Consider the following 16,308-nt stretch of genomic DNA (forward strand, 5'->3'; position numbering starts at 1 on the left):
GTGATGACTTCATTGTTGGACTAGAACCTGTCATAATCACCACAAAGGTGATAGTAAACTCTAAACTATGTAGCTGGATCATGAGGCAGCACTTAGGATATTGAATTAAGATTCAAAAACAAAACATGGTAAAATAATGATGCAGAAAACATTTTTTAAAAGAAGTTCTTCAATCCTGGACTCAACAAAGGGCAGAGTGAACTCATTGTATGTCCAATGTCTTACAATGGGAACTTCAGGAAACTGCTGCACAATATGAATGGGAAAAAAGAAGCAACTAAGTTCAAACTGTGTGGTGTGGGAGATGAAACTGCACCATATTTATTCTTCCAATGTGAAGCACTGGAGACCGAAAGACACAAGACATTTGTGTCATTAATATGTGAAGAGACTGTATCTAACAAAATTCTATTAAAAGATCTACTACTACTCTTCAAGAACACTGCCTAGCTTGATTAGAATTACACTGAACTTAATTTCAGTGGGGGCAATAGGGAGCTAAGATCACTGTTGTTTTGTGTCCGTGGTTAAATCAAATGAGTGTTCATTTTTGAAAGACTAATCAATTATTTGAGATGTTTGGTGGGCTGTTATGTTTTATACTGTCTTAATCACTTCCCTGTTCTGTCATTTTTTAATGTTAACTGATTTTCAGATGTAGCAAAAAGGTGCAGCCAAATTTTCTGAAGACATTACTCACACACGGAAGAAGAAAATATGTTATAAGAACATGGTCATGGAAACGTTTAATTTACACATTAAAACTCATTTTCTACAATTCTTCATAGTGCATTAATCATGGAAAACACAAAGAAACAGAATGTGTCACCATATCACATGTAACTCTTTCTTACACAAAATGTTAAAATATTTTGCATAATCTCAGATGCACTGGTGTAGTATTTTTGCATGTTTTCACAGCCTTCCATGATGTAGGCAAAAAGTCTCTCTTCATTTTGTACCAGAATTCAAGAAACAGAAGTTTCAGATTCTCTAACAAATTTAAGTCTAGTGGCTTCATGGAATATGTTATGTGGAAGCCTGTATATATTAACACTGAAATGAGGATGATACTTTATTGTGCTTAAAATACTTTTTTTAACATCACAGGTAAAGGCACTTCATTCAGCACATCAAGTAGCATGTTCTTTAAGAAAGCAACATACGTTCATCTGTGGGTGGAAGAAGATGAGGCCCTTACAGAAAGTCACCAACAATGCTGCCCCAGACACTGACAAAAAGCCTGCATTGATAACCCACTTCAATCTGCAAATCATGCAACTTACCTCTGTGATGTACAGAACTAAGCCAGAGGTGAAATCAGTACCCAGAACACTGAGATATAACAGATCACTTATGAACAAATAACCTTTTCTTGCAGCTCTGGTTACTGCTCTATGAGGGAACAAAGCAAAATTAGTACTAAGGAAAAATCAGTTTATTTTAGTGTGTTCCAATCACTGTATGAGGATGGAACACCTCATAAATTGTTTGGCTGAGAGAGAGCAGCAGTTAAATGATGGCTCTGGTAAGAATTATTGTATGAAACTGACCTCTGATTTTAAAAACAATTTATGATTAGGGAATTCAGATCAGATATTTAGTTATGGCTGTTTTTCTTTATCCAACAGTTATTAAATGTAGGGCCAAGAATAGCTGCTGCTAGTAGCAATTTATACATTCACATAATTACAGCTAGTTTCACACAGAGCTCAGTGTACCTGTATGTAAATACACATTACTAACACACATTTGCAGTAGATGAGTCATCCTGTTGTCATCAACAGTGTATTGTTTCTTCTAAAAATTAAACAGACAGATAGAGGTCACATTTAATTTTGGCGTGATTCTGCAGTACTACTGCAACTAATGAAGTTAAAAACAGAAAATGGGTGGGCATATTAGAAGGTGAAGGGGTTTTCATCCTACTGTGTGTCTTTCAACTGCAAGTATCAGATGTCAGCATCCCATACTACCCAAGATGATGAGTGGTTCTTCAACTGTTCTATTGTTGGGACACCTTTATTCTATTATCTTGTGTGATATGCATAATGAGTGGCACAGCCATGACCATGTGCTAATTGGCTCGTCACATGAGCATTTGCATTCTTTTGCACTAAACTGTTCAGGAAACAAATCCATGGTGGACAATAGGAAACCATACCATTATGTGCTTGCTGTGTCCCTAATATTATCTTAAACAGTTTATGCTACATTTAGGTAAATCCAAGATTTACAACTTAACCAGACGTTACCATGGGGGCATACTGAAAACTTCATGTAAGAAAGAGTTTCATACTTCGTATTCTAACATTAAAGCGTTGCGTGCTTTCCATAATTAACATAGTATGAAAGTTGTTGAAGGTGATTTCTTACATGGAAATAAATTGTTTCTAGACCCATATCTATAGACCATATTTTCTCCTCCAATATGTGAAGAACATTTTCTGAAAATTTGGGCATTCCCCTCTCCCTAGTGTATGGAGTAACACTTGTGTCTATGCGTATACATGAATGTGTTCTTCATTCAGCAGTACTTCTCAGAGAACTGTTAATCCTCTATTTGTAAAAATGTAATGTAAATATATTTGTAATTTGCTACTGTAGATCTGTTATTGACCATTTTTCAGGATTCACTAGGTGGCAACACAAAGACACTTATGATTGCATGCCTTTCACCAGCTGATAGTAACTATGAAGAAAGTTTGAGCACACTGCGTTATGCTAACAGAGCAAAAAATATCAAGAATAAGCCCCATATCAATGAAGATGCAAAAGATGCACTTCTGAGAGAGTATGAACAGGAAATACAAAGATTGAAAAACCTTGTAGAAACATCTTGCACTACTCGTGCTTGGTTGTCAGGTACTTCACTCTTAATAGCTTTCTAGCTTTGTCTTCCTTACTAGTTTTATGTCTCGAAGAGATACACAGAAGTGTGTTATATTGAAATTAGTAAAGTTCATTGGTATTTGTACACAACTGAAGGTGATTGCATAAAAGCTTCCTGGATGCCATTCATTTCCATACCTACCAGATATGTGGGATTTTACAACAGTGTAAGGCACTTGTTCTCAGAGCAAGTAATATTTGAAAGTGGTTGGATGGACGTTGTAGAGAACTTCAGAAAATGGCCTGACCACTACATCTGCTAAACATGAACAGTATGAATAGAACAGAGTAGTTCACAGAACACATTGGAGAAATATTTATCATTTTCAAGAATTTTTATGTGCCTGCCAAGATCTGTACCCACCCTTTGAAACACGTAGATTCATTATCTTTTCAGCGCCTTTCATCCTCTTCATTAGTCAATCCCATATTGTTTGGATTCACTTTGGGCTATTAAGAGTTGATGATCCTACAATTTAGTGTGGTACTGTCAATGTGTATTGTTGAGAGAAAAATCAATCATTTGCACATATTCTGCTGCAAATGAATGTGGCATTTTCATTATTTTGCTACTCTGTAAATCTGTGCAAAGCTAGGATGAGGTGAAGCAAAACAAGGGTCAGTTGATGACAAATGATAACAATAAGCAGAACATTTACAAAGTGAGGTAGAAATTCTGGGACCAACAAATCAAATCATTGCTAAAGTCAGTGATATGGTTCAAGGCATGGATAACAGAGATATTGGCAACTGTGGAAAGGAGCAAGTACATCTGCTAATGCTGTTGATTGGAATACTTTATACAATCAAAGCAGTTGCATCAGTGCACATACAAAAATGAGGTAGGGCAGTCAAAATGAAATCAGATGTCGAAGACTGAAAAAGTGGAAGATGTACATGCCAAGAATATTATATGCTATGAATGAAGATGGTCCTGACAGAAAGTTTCAATAATGTAAGTGATATTATGGTGTAATCCAATTAATTTGAGGAAGAAATTTTTGAGAAATGTGCATTTGGATTAAATCATTGTATGGAAGTGAATAATGGACCATGGGAAATCTGGAAAAGAAGAGAATGGGAAGAGTTTCAGATGTGGTACTATAGAAGGATTTGAAAACTGACAAACATAAGAAAGGAAGATGATCTCTACAGAATTTTTTAGGATAGGAGAACAGGGAGAAGAACAAGGGACAGGATGGTATAAAATGTATTAAAACACCAGAGAATAACGCCATGGAAGTAGGGCTAGCTCTAGAGGGGAAAAATGTAGGGTAAGACAGGGAATGGAATATATTCAAGAAATCAAGAAATAGTGGGGGACATTGGGCGGGGTGCTCCTAAGACGTAAAAATGGTTGGTACAGGAGAGGAAGACATAGCAGGCCATTTAAACCCAACTAGAAGATTGATAGCATCCCCCCCCCCCCCTCCCACACACACTCCTCTCCCCCCCCCCCCCCCCCCTCCCACCCTCCATCCACAGACATACACATAAGTTTAATTTATTTGGCTCAGGAGTTTGTTGGCCGGTAATTTATTTATCAATGTCTGGTCTTTGATGTTAAGACACCATACAACCAATCAGTGTGCTAAGTTATCCAGCCTGACAAAGACAATGAAAACTGAATGCCGCATATGTGTGTTGAATTACACATTTCCTTGTCTTTTATGATACATGTGATACCATGGGAACTGTTAACTGTCAGGTCTAAATCAACTCTCTTCACTACTGTCTCAATGAAATAGGTCTTTGAGAAAGTTCTCCAGTCTAACTTTTACCCATGAGCTTAGTTGCTGCCATGATTTTCATTTCACCTATCTGCACAGTTGATGAATGACTACGCAGAACAGTGAGTTTGATTCACTTTCTTAAGGGACTGAAGTGATCTAGAGATAAAAAGAGCAGAAGAGTGGTGTTTCATTGCCAAAACAAAGTATAACCAAGTGACACCATACAACTGTTTAGCAGAAAAGACAGTGGAGTGAACCAAAACAAATTAGTAAAGAATTTTTATTTTTCACTTTTTGTTTACAGTTGATTGAAATGATGATGTGTGTTTGTGTTGGAGCGGGGAACAAATTTTATCTACAATTAGTTTTAGATAAAGGGTAATCCAGGACTGTAATTTGGAAATTATACACTGAGGTACCAAAGAAACTAATATAAGCATGTGTATTCAAATACAGAGATATGTAAACAGGCAGAATATGGTGAGTGGTCAGCGATACCTATATAAGAACCTTAATCCTACTCCCAACATCACCACAGCCGAAGCCCAGGCTATCCGTGATCTGAAGGCTGACCGATCCATCATCATTCTTCCGGCTGACAAGGGTTCCACGACCGTGGTACTTGATCGTCGGGAGTATGTGGCTGAGGGACTGTGTCAGCTTTCAGACAACTCTACATACAAAGTTTGACTAGGTAATCCCATTCCTGATGTCCAGGCGGAGCTTCAAGGAATCCTCAGAACCTTAGGACCCCTACAAAACCTTTCACCTGACTCGATCAAACTCCTGAACCCACCGACACCTCGCACTCCTACCTTCTACCTACTTCCTAAAATTCACAAACCCAAACATCCTGGCCGCCCCATTGTAGCTGGTTACCAAGCCTCCACAGAATGTATCTCTGCCTACGTAGATCAACACCTTCAACCCATTACATGCAGTCTCCCATCCTTCATCAAAGACACCAACCACTTTCTCGAACGCCTGGAATCCGTACCCAGTCTGTTACCCCTGGAAACCATCCTTGTAACCATTGATGCCACTTCCCTATACACAAATATCCCACACGTCCAGGGCCTCGCTGCAATGGAGCACTTCCTTTCACGCCGATCATCTGCCACCCTACCTAAAACCTCTTTCCTCATCACCTTAGCCAGCTTCATCCTGACCCACAACTTCTTCACTTTTGAAGGTCAGACATACCAACAATTAAAGGGAACAGCCATGGGTACCAGGATGGCCCCCTCGTATGCCAACCTATTTATGGGTCGCTTAGAGGAAGCCTTCTTGGTTACCCAAGCCTGCCAACCCAAAGTTTGGTACAGATTTATTGATGACATCTTCATGATCTGGACTCACAGTGAAGAACAACTCCAGAATTTCCTCTCCAACCTCAACTCCTTTGGTTCCATCAGATTCACCTGGTCCTACTCCAAATCCCATGCCACTTTCCTAGACGTTGACCTCCATCTGTCCAATGGCCAGCTTCACACATCCGTCCACATCAAACCCACCAACAAGCAACAGTACCTCCATTATGACAGCTGCCACCCATTCCAAATCAAACGGTCCCTTCCCTACAGCCTAGGCCTTCGTGGCAAACGAATCTGCTCCAGTCCTGAATCCCTCGACCATTACACCAACAACCTGAAAACAGCTTTCGCATCCCGCAACTACCCTCCCAACCTGGTACAGAAGCAGATAACCAGAGCCACTTCCTCATCCCCTCAAACCCAGAACCTCTCACAGAAGAACCCCAAAAGTGCCCCACTTGTGACAGAATACTTCCCGGGACTGGATCAGACTTTGAATGTGGCTCTCCAGCAGGAATACGACTTCCTAAAATCCTGCCCCGAAATGAGATCCATCCTTCATGAAATCCTCCCCACTCCACCAAGAGTGCCTTTCCGCCGTCCACCTAACCTTCGTAAGCTCTTGTTTCATCCCTATGAAATCCCCAAACCACCTTCCCTACCCTCTGGCTCATACCCTTGCAACCGCCCCCGGTGTAAAACCTGTCCTATGCACCCTCCCACCACCACCTACTCCAGTCCTGTAACCCGGAAGGTGTACTCGATCAAAGGGAGAGCCACGTGTGAAAGCACCCACGTGATTTACCAACTGACCTGCCTGCACTGTGACGCTTTCTATGTGGGAATGACCAGCAACAAACTGTCCATTCGCATGAATGGACACAGGCAGACAGCGTTTGTTGGTAATGAGGATCACCCTGTGGCTAAACATGCCTTGGTGCATGGCCAGCACATCTTGGCACAGTGTTACACTGTCCGAGTTATCTGGATACTTCCCACCAACATCAACCTATCCTAACTCCGGAGATGGGAACTCGCCCTTCAGTATATCCTCTCTTCTCGATATCTGCCAGGCCTCAACCTCCACTAATTTCAAGTTGCCGCCGCTCATACCTCACCTGTCTTTCAACAACTTCTTTGCCTCTGTACTTCCACCTCGACTGACATCTCTGCCCTTACTCTTTGCCTTTAAATATGTCTGCTTGTGTCTGTGTATGTGCAGATGTATGTGTGTGTGTGTGTGTGTGTTTGAGTGTACACCTGTCCTTTTTTCCCCCTAAGGGAAGTCTTTCCGCTCCCAGGATTGGAATGACTCCTTTCCCTCTCCCTTAAAACCCACATCCTTTCGTCTTTCCCTCTCCTTCCCTCTTTCCTGAAGAAGCAACCATCGGTTGCGAAAGCTAGTAATTCTGTGTGTGTGTTTGTGTGTTTTGTTCATTGTGCCTGTCTGTCGGCGCTTTCCCACTTGGTAAGTCTTGGAATCTTTGTTTTTAATATAAGGGAGAGGGTAAGGAGTCATTCCAATCCCGGGAACGGAAAGACTTCCCTTAGGGGGAAAAAAGGACAGGTGTACTCTCGCACACACACACATATCCATCCACACATATACAGACACAAGCAGACATATGTCTGTGTGTGTGTGTGTGTGTGTGTGTGTGTGAGAGAGAGAGAGAGAGAGAGAGAGAGAGAGAGAGAGAGAGAGAGTGTATACCTGTCCTTCTTTCCCCCTAAGGTAGTTCTTTCCACTCCCGGGATTGAAATGACATTGAAATGACTCCTTAACCTCTCCCTTAAAACACACATCCTTTCATCTTTCCCTCTCCTTCCCTTTTTCCTGATGAAGCAACTGTGGGTTGCAAAAGCTTGAATTTTGTGTGTGTGTTTGTCTTTGTTTGTGTCTCTGTCAACATACCAACACTTTCGTTTGGTAAATTACATCACCTTTGCTACTGTTAAAATTTTTAGCTCCCTGAATTTATTTTTGCAGGGTTATCTTGGTGATACTTTTGCAATGCATCGTACGGCTCTCTTTTGTAATCTTAATACCCTTTGTGTGTGCACATTTGCAGCATTTCTCCATGCCAGGATGCCATATGTGAGGTTTGAGTGGACTAGTCCATAGTAGATTGTTTGTAGAGTGTGTCTGTTTACTAACTTTGACATTTTTCTCATGATAAATATGCTTGAACCTATTTTGCTGCACATGTTATTTATGTGATACTCCCATGTCATATACCTATCCACTGTTACACCTAGAAATTTGTAGCTGTCTGTCTCCTTTAGTTCTAGGTCTCCAACCCTGACTGTGATGTTGTTCAAAGTGTGCTGTTTGTTTGCAAGTATCTGTATATATTTTGTTTTGGTTCCATTTATAAAGAGATTGTTTTCCCTGAAGTAGTTGTTTCAACTTTTCATATTTAGCGAAGTCTTCTCTTGCAGGTCATCAGTTGTAGAACTGGTAACAACAATTGAAGTGTCATCTGCATACATGACTACTCTATCGGATACTGATTTGGTCATATCATTTACATACAAAATGAAAAGTAGTGGACCAAGGACGGATCCTTGGGGAACTCCATATTTAACAATTTCATAATTTGGAAAGACACATGTAATATTATTTTTTCACTTTTTGCTTTATTTCTACACACTGCTTTCTATTTTCCAAAAACTATTTAATGATGTCTGCTGCTTTCCCATTTATACCATAAAGATAAAGCTTTTCAAATAGGATGTAATGACGTACACAATCAAATGCTTTAGATAGGTCCAGGAACATACGACGGACTTTTTTCTGTTCATCAAGTGCTTTAGTTACCAGTGTTATTAATTCAGCTTTTGCTGTTTTGGTAGATTTGCCCTTTCTGAATCCATGTTGTTCATCGTTTAGAATAATGCATATGTGTATAAAATTTAATATTGTTAATATGGTTGATTGTAGAGTAGTTCATACTAGACTGGGATATTACTCTGGACGCTTAAGCTATAACATATTCAATACCTGCCTTGATTTGCACTAGAACTTCATCTATCCCATAACCGCTGGTGTCAGTGTGAATTTCTGTCTCAGCATCCTCATCGTACAATGCTATGACAGCGGAAGATGTTAGATTCTCTTTAAGGACAAGGAAAAATCTTTCTTTAACCCTTCCAGGAATACTTATTGTCTCCTTACAGCAGTTCTTGCAAGGGACTTGCTTTTGCACAGAAGTCCTATACTAGCACATTCTAAGAAAACTTGTCACAATATGAATGTGCCAAAGAGTCAGAAAATCTGTGATGGCTTTTATTTTCTTTGGATTGGAACAGACTCCATTGCCATTCCTTAGGCAGCAAAGAGGCACATTTCAGATCCAGGAAGTGCCTGCAGTGTGAACTTACTTGAACTCATAAGCTCAGATGTAGCTGGAGTGTTACGTAGCCAAAAAGCACAACTTTGAACTCATGGAGGCCTTAATGAGCTTGAAGGCAGCCTTTTCCTGGTGATCAGCCTTGTCAGTGTTGATTTCGCTATAATCTGTCTGCATGTACATAGTTGAGAAATACTGTGCTCATTTCCAGCAGTCTAGGGTGTCATCAATGCCTGGCAATGGGAGAAATCTTTTTCAGTGATTTCATTCTCAGTCAACAGTTGTCAGCACAGAAGAGTGATATGCCACAGTTCCTTCTTCACAAGAATAACAGTAGAGAATCAAGGACTTTTTAAAGGTTCACTGATGTCATACTGCAGCATTTTATTGACTTCCTCCAAGGTTATCCATCATTCAGACAGCCATATGCAATATGAACATTGGCTAATAGGTGGATGATCCCCAGAGTTGATATGGCGTCTTTATCAGGAGCTCCTTAGTCTTCTCTGTTTGAAAGCATCCAGAAATTGGCAGAGAACAGCTAGCACTCACCATGTTGTTCTTCAGTCAGCTGAGATCGTATTGACGGTTTGAAGTGACAGCAGAATATGATTTTTCATTAGTGGTATTAAGCTGACATTCCTGGACCAGTTCAGCTGTCCCTATACACATACTGTTTGGATGTGTTGTGGCTGCTAATGACAATTAGTGATCCAAGTTGTCCTTGATGACCTGTAATACGTATGCTTGAAAATGTCTGCTTGTGTCTGTGTATGTGCGGATGGATATGTGTGTGTGTGCGAGTGTACACCTGTCCTTTTTTTCTCCTAAGGGAAGTCTTTCCGCTCCCGGGATTGGAATGACTCCTTACCCTCTCCCTTAAAACCCACATCCTTTCATCTTTCCCTCTCCTTCCCTCTTTCCTGAAGAAGCAACCGTTGGTTGCGAAAGCTAGAAATTTTGTGTGTGTGTTTGTGTGTTATTTTATTGTGCCTGTCTACCAGTGCTTTCCCGCATGGTAAGTCTTGGAATCTTTGTTTTAATATATTTTTCCCATGTGGAAATTTCCTTCTATAAGTGACCTAAGACTGAATCCTGTGGGACCTCATTCTTGATACTTCCCCAGTTTGAGGAACCTGCTAATTTTTTGTGCGTTATGTGAACTGTTTATTTGAAAGCTTTGCACTCTTCCAGTTAAATATGAATTAAACCATTTGTGCACTGTTCCATGCATATCATCATAATTATCTAGAAGATTCCATGATTTACTCAATCAAAAGCCTTTGAGAGATCACAAAAAAATCCCTGTAGGTGATGTTCAGTTGTTAAGAGCATTTAATATTTGCTTAGTGAAAAATATACTACATTTTATGTTGAAACATCTTTCTCAAAACCAAACTGATATTTTGTTATTACTTCATTTTTACAAATATGTGAAGCTACTCTTGAATACATTACTTTTTCAAGAATTTTGGATAAAGCTATCAGAAGTGAGACTGAGCAGTAGTTGTTGGCATCACACCTGCCCAAATTTTTATGCAATGATTTAAAAATAGCATATTTCAGTCTATGAGCAGAAGTGCCCTGTCTCAGTGAGCTACTACATTTGTGGCTTAGAGTCCTATTTATCCACCATGAAAAAGCTTTCAGTTGTCTGATGGAAATACCATCAATTCCTTATGAGTTTTCACATTTAACTGAGTTTATTATTTTCCTAATTTCAAAAGGAGAGGTGGGTAGAATTTCAATTTTCTTTCATACACTCCTGGAAATTGAAATAAGAACACCGTGAATTCATTGTCCCAGGAAGGGGAAACTTTATTGACACATTCCTGGGGTCAGATACATCACATGATCACACTGACAGAACCACAGGCACATAGACACATGCAACAGAGCATGCACAATGTCGGCACTAGTACAGTGTATATCCACCTTTCGCAGCAATGCAGGCTGCTATTCTCCCATGGAGACGATTGTAGAGACACTGGATGTAGTCCTGTGGAATGGCTTGCCATGCCATTTCCACCTGGCGCCTCAGTTGGACCAGCGTTCGTGCTGGACGTGCAGACCGCGTGAGACGACACTTCATCCAGTCCCAAACATGCTCAATGGGGGACAGATCTGGAGATCTTGCTGGCCAGGGTAGTTGACTTACACCTTCTAGAGCACGTTGGGTGGCACGGGATACATGCAGACGTGCATTGTCCTGTTGGAACAGCAAGTTCCCTTGCCGGTCTAGGAATGGTAGAACGATGGGTTCGATGACGGTTTGGATGTACCGTGCACTATTCAGTGTCCCCTCGACGATCACCAGAGGTGCACGGCCAGTGTAGGAGATCACTCCCCACACCATGATGCCAGGTGTTGGCCCTGTGTGCCTCGGTCGTATGCAGTCCTGATTGTGGCGCTCACCTAAACGGCGCCAAACATGCATACGACCATCATTGGCACCAAGGCAGAAGCGACTCTCATCGCTGAAGACGACACGTCTCCATTCGTCCCTCCATTCACGCCTGTCGCGACACCACTGGAGGCGGGCTGCACGATGTTGGGGCGTGAGCGGAAGACGGCCTAACGGTGTGCGGGACCGTAGCCCAGCTTCATGGAGACGGTTGCGAATGGTCCTCACCGATACCCCAGGAGCAACAGTGTCCCTAATTTGCTGGGAAGTGGCGGTGCGGTCCCCTACGGCACTGCGTAGGATCCTACGGTCTTGGCGTGCATCTATGCGTCGCTGCGGTCCGGTCCCAGGTCGACGGGCACGTGCACCTTCCGCCGACCACTGGCGACAACATCGATGTACTGTGGAGACCTCACGCCCCACGTGTTGAGCAATTCGGCGGTACGTCCACCCGGCCTCCTGCATGCCCACTATACGCCCTCTCTCAAAGTCTGTCAACTGCACATACGGTTCACGTCCACGCTGTCGCGGCATGCTAACAGTGTTAAAGACTGCGATGGAGCTCCGTATGCCACGGCAAACTGGCTGACACTGACGGCGGCGGTGCACAAATGCTGCGCAGCTAGCGCCATTCAACAGCCAACACCGCGGTTCCTGGTGTGTCCGCTGTGCCGTGCGTGTGATCATTGCTTGTACAGCCCTCTCGCAGTGTCCGGAGCAAGTATGGTGGGTCTGACACACCGATGTCAATGTGTTCTTTTTTCCATTTCCAGGAGTGTATATAGTCTTGTATTTTCTAATGAACATATTGCGACACATTTGAACAAAATTTTCCCTGGATTATATGTAGGTCAAGAAAGTGCTGTTGATCTCAGATCCTGAAATCTTTCATATACTACTACATATAGTGAGTGTTGAAGGACTAACTTAAGAGACCTATTCCTGCTACTCTTCATGTGCTAGAAGAAAGTGTAGAAGGTCTTGTATGCAAGCATCGCAAGATATAATTCATAGCCATAATTTTAGTAACATCACTATTATTTAGTTCTTGAAGCATGTCATTTCATTCACCCACTATAATATAATGATGCAAATAACTACTCATTTTGTTCCCAGATGTTAACAATCATAGTGTGAATGTAGTTTTGGACTCTCGTATTTTGATTTTTGTACCTTATAAAGTCAATTTTCAAATTATAAATTATTTAATTTTGTAGCAGATGAACAAATTCAAGAAGAGAAAGAAAAGTTGCGTGTTGAGTATGAACAAAAGCTAAATAAGATGAGACAAGACTGGGAAGTAGAACATGTCTCTAAGTGCAAGCTGGAAATAGAGATGCAAAATTTAAGAAACAATTTGGAATCAAAGAGATACAATACTAAGGTAGGCAATGAACCTCTGTAATTCTAAAAATATGCTCATTCTTGTAAGTTAATTGTTTAACATAAAATAACATAAAGAAGTCTACATGTTACAGTATGATTGCATACATTAATTACTGTCTTCAGTTGTCCTGTCTCCTTTGGGATAACAGAACAAACAAATACTGGTAGTAGCAACAATTATGAAAAGGATAGATTGCTACTCTTCCTAATGATGACATGCTGAGTGCAGACATGCACTATGAAAAGACTATTACACACTGAGCAAGTCCAGTCACCTTTGGAATAAGTGACAAACAATTCCTGGTAATAGCAACAATTATGAAAAGGATAGGTTGCTACTCATCATAAATATGACACACTGAGTTACAGACAGGCACTATGGAAAGACTGTTACCCACTAAGTATTTCGCCAAAGCCTGCTTTCAAAAAGAAAACACACTCATTCACACAAGAAGGCACACTTCATGCATACATAAATGCTGTCTCTGGCCACTCTGGTCAGGGTGCAAGTGTTCCATTGAACAAAAGCAACAATCTGGAGTGGGGCAGGGAAACGGGATTTATAGTAGCAGGGTGCAGATGGGGGGGGGGGGGGGGGGGGGAGAGAAGAGCATGCTGAGACTACAAGGCAACAGGTCAAGGCTGCCAGGTGAAGTGTCAGAAGGCTGTGGGGAGGGGAAGAAAGGATAGTGGATGATGGAAAAGGAGAGGAGCAGAGAGCGGTAAATGCTGATGGGTGCATTGACAGAGAGTGGTGTATTAGGAGGATAAGGGTGTGTGAATTGGGAATAGGTGACAGGATAAGGGGTGGAAACTGCTGAGTAGAGGGTGTGGGGTAGTAGGTTATTGTAGGTTGAGACCAGGATAACTTGAGGCATGGAGAATATGTTGTAAACATAACTACCATTTGCATAATTCAGAAAAGCTGGCAGTGGAGGGGAAGATCCAGATTTCTTGAAGCAGTCACTGAAATCAAGCACGTCATGTTCAGCTTCATTTTGTCCTGCAGAGTGAACCACTTTGTTCTTGGTCACAGTTTGATGGTGGCCATTCATCCTGGTTGGCAGATAGTCGGTAGTCATACCAGCATAAAAAACTGGAATGGCCGCAGCAAAGCTGGTATATGATGTGGCTGTTTTCACAGCTGGATCTGACTCTGATAGAATAGGATAAGCCTGTAACAGGACAGGAATAGGAAGTGCTGAATGGATGGAGCCAATTAAAACTGGACTATGGTGCAATGGAAGAATGTCATTTGCTCAGATGAGCCTTGAATTGAATGAAATTTTATTGTCGTTTAGCTATTACCGCAATTGACAAAGTCAAGTTACATATATACAAGATATACAGCATATATTTGGGGGTTGAAGATCAATATGTCACTATTGGTTTCTCATAAAATACAATATTTAAAATCAAATAATTTGAAAACATTGCATCATAAATTACTCAGTTGAAGAAATTATGCTCTACTCTCCAAACCGATACCACTATGATATTTTACATTCATAAAATTCCTGAAGTGAGTAGCAAGGATTTGCAGCTAACCAACTGAATAATTTGTCTTTAAATAAATCAAATGGAGATTCCACCCATTCTACTGGCAGTTTGTTAAACATCTTTATACTCACCACTTCATAGCTGTTCAGTGACTTGGATAATCAATAGTAAGGTATGTCAGGATGGCTACTATTTCTGGTTCCAATGAGAGTGTACATCTCTTTTACGCTGGTATTCTGATAAGTTGCTCTTTATATGCAGTAGGGTAGTGTAAATATACATGTTCATAACAGTGAACCATGAACCATGGACCTTGCCGTTGGTGGGGAGGCTTGCGTGCCTCAGCGATACAGATAGCCGTACCGTAGGTGCAGCCACAAAGGGGGGGTATCGGTTGAGAGGCCAGACAAACGTGTGGTTCCTGAAGAGGGGCAGCAGCCTTTCCAGTAGTTGCAGCGGCAACAGTCTGGATGATTGACTGATCTGGCCTTGTAACAATAACCAAAATGGCCTTGCTGTGCTGGTACTGCGAACGGCTGAAAGCAAGGGAAAACTATGGCCGTAATTTTTCCCGAGTGCATGCAGCTTTACTGTATGATTAAATGATTATGGCGTCCTCTTGGGTAAAATATTCCGGAGGTAAAATAGTCCCCCATTCGGATCTCCGGGCGGGGACTACTCAAGAGGATGTCGTTATCAGGAGAAAGAAAACTGGCGTTCTACGGATCGGAGCGTGGAATGTCAGATCCCTTAATCGGGCAGGTAGGTTAGAAAATTTAAAAAGGGAAATGGATAGCTTAAAGTTAGATATAGCGGGAATTAGTGAAGTTCGGTGGCAGGAGGAACAAGACTTCTGGTCAGGTGAATACAGGATTACAAACACAAAATCAGATAGGGGTAATGCAGGAGTAGGTTTAATAATGAATAAGAAAATAGGAAAGTGGGTAAGCTACTACAAACAGCATAGTGAACGCATTGTTGTGGCCAAGATAGATACGAAGCCCATGCCTACTAAAGTAGTACAAGTTTATTATATGCCAACTAGCTCTGCAAATGAAGAAGAAATTGAAGAAATGTATGATAAAATAAAAGAAATTATTCAGATAGTGAAGGGTGATGAAAATTTAATAGTCATGGGTGTCTGGAATTTGGTAGTAGGAAAAGGGAGAGAAGGAAACGTAGTAGGTGAATAAGGACTGGGGTAAAGAAATGAAAGAGGAAGCCGCCTGGTAGAATTTTGCACAGAGCACAACTTAATCATAGCTAACACTTGGTTCAAGACTCATAAAAGAAGGCTGTATTCATGGAAGAAGCCTGGAGACACTGACAGTTTTCAGATAGATTATATAATGGTAAGACAGAGATTTAGGAACCAGGTTTTAAATTGTAAAACATTTCCAGGGGCAGATGTGGACTCTGACCACAATCTATTGGTTATGACCTGTAGATTAAAACTGAAGAAACTGCAAAAAGGTGGAAATTTAAGGAGATGGGACCTGGATAAACTAAAAGAATCAGAGGTTGTACATAGTTTCAGGGAGAGCATAAGGGAGCAATTGACAGGAGTGGGGGAGAGAAATACAGTAGAAGATGAATGGGTAGCTTTGAGGGATAAAGTAGTGAAGGCAGTAGAGGATCAAGTAGGTAAATAGATGAGGGCTAATAGAAAACCTTGGGTAACAGAAGAAATATTGAATTTAATTGATGAAAGGACAAAATATAAAAATGCA

At 41.2% G+C, this 16,308-nt stretch overlaps 1 protein-coding gene across 5 annotated transcripts in view; it reads left to right on the forward strand.

Moving 5' to 3' along the window:
* LOC126365817 (osmotic avoidance abnormal protein 3-like) overlaps positions 1–16,308 on the forward strand; it is a 333,344-nt gene that overhangs the window by 155,040 nt on the left and 161,996 nt on the right. For 2 of the 5 annotated variants that reach the window (XM_050008409.1, XM_050008411.1), the window contains exons 7-8: positions 2,631–2,865; positions 12,910–13,076. In XM_050008409.1, coding sequence (XP_049864366.1) covers positions 2,631–2,865; positions 12,910–13,076 — 402 coding nt within the window. The remainder of the gene's footprint in view (positions 1–2,630; positions 2,866–12,909; positions 13,077–16,308) is intronic. The other 3 variants (XM_050008410.1, XM_050008412.1, XM_050008413.1) reach the window with 2 other exon arrangements.

This window comes from Schistocerca gregaria, chromosome 4 (assembly GCF_023897955.1).
Source record: "Schistocerca gregaria isolate iqSchGreg1 chromosome 4, iqSchGreg1.2, whole genome shotgun sequence".
Classification (NCBI taxonomy): Eukaryota; Metazoa; Arthropoda; class Insecta; order Orthoptera; family Acrididae; genus Schistocerca; species Schistocerca gregaria.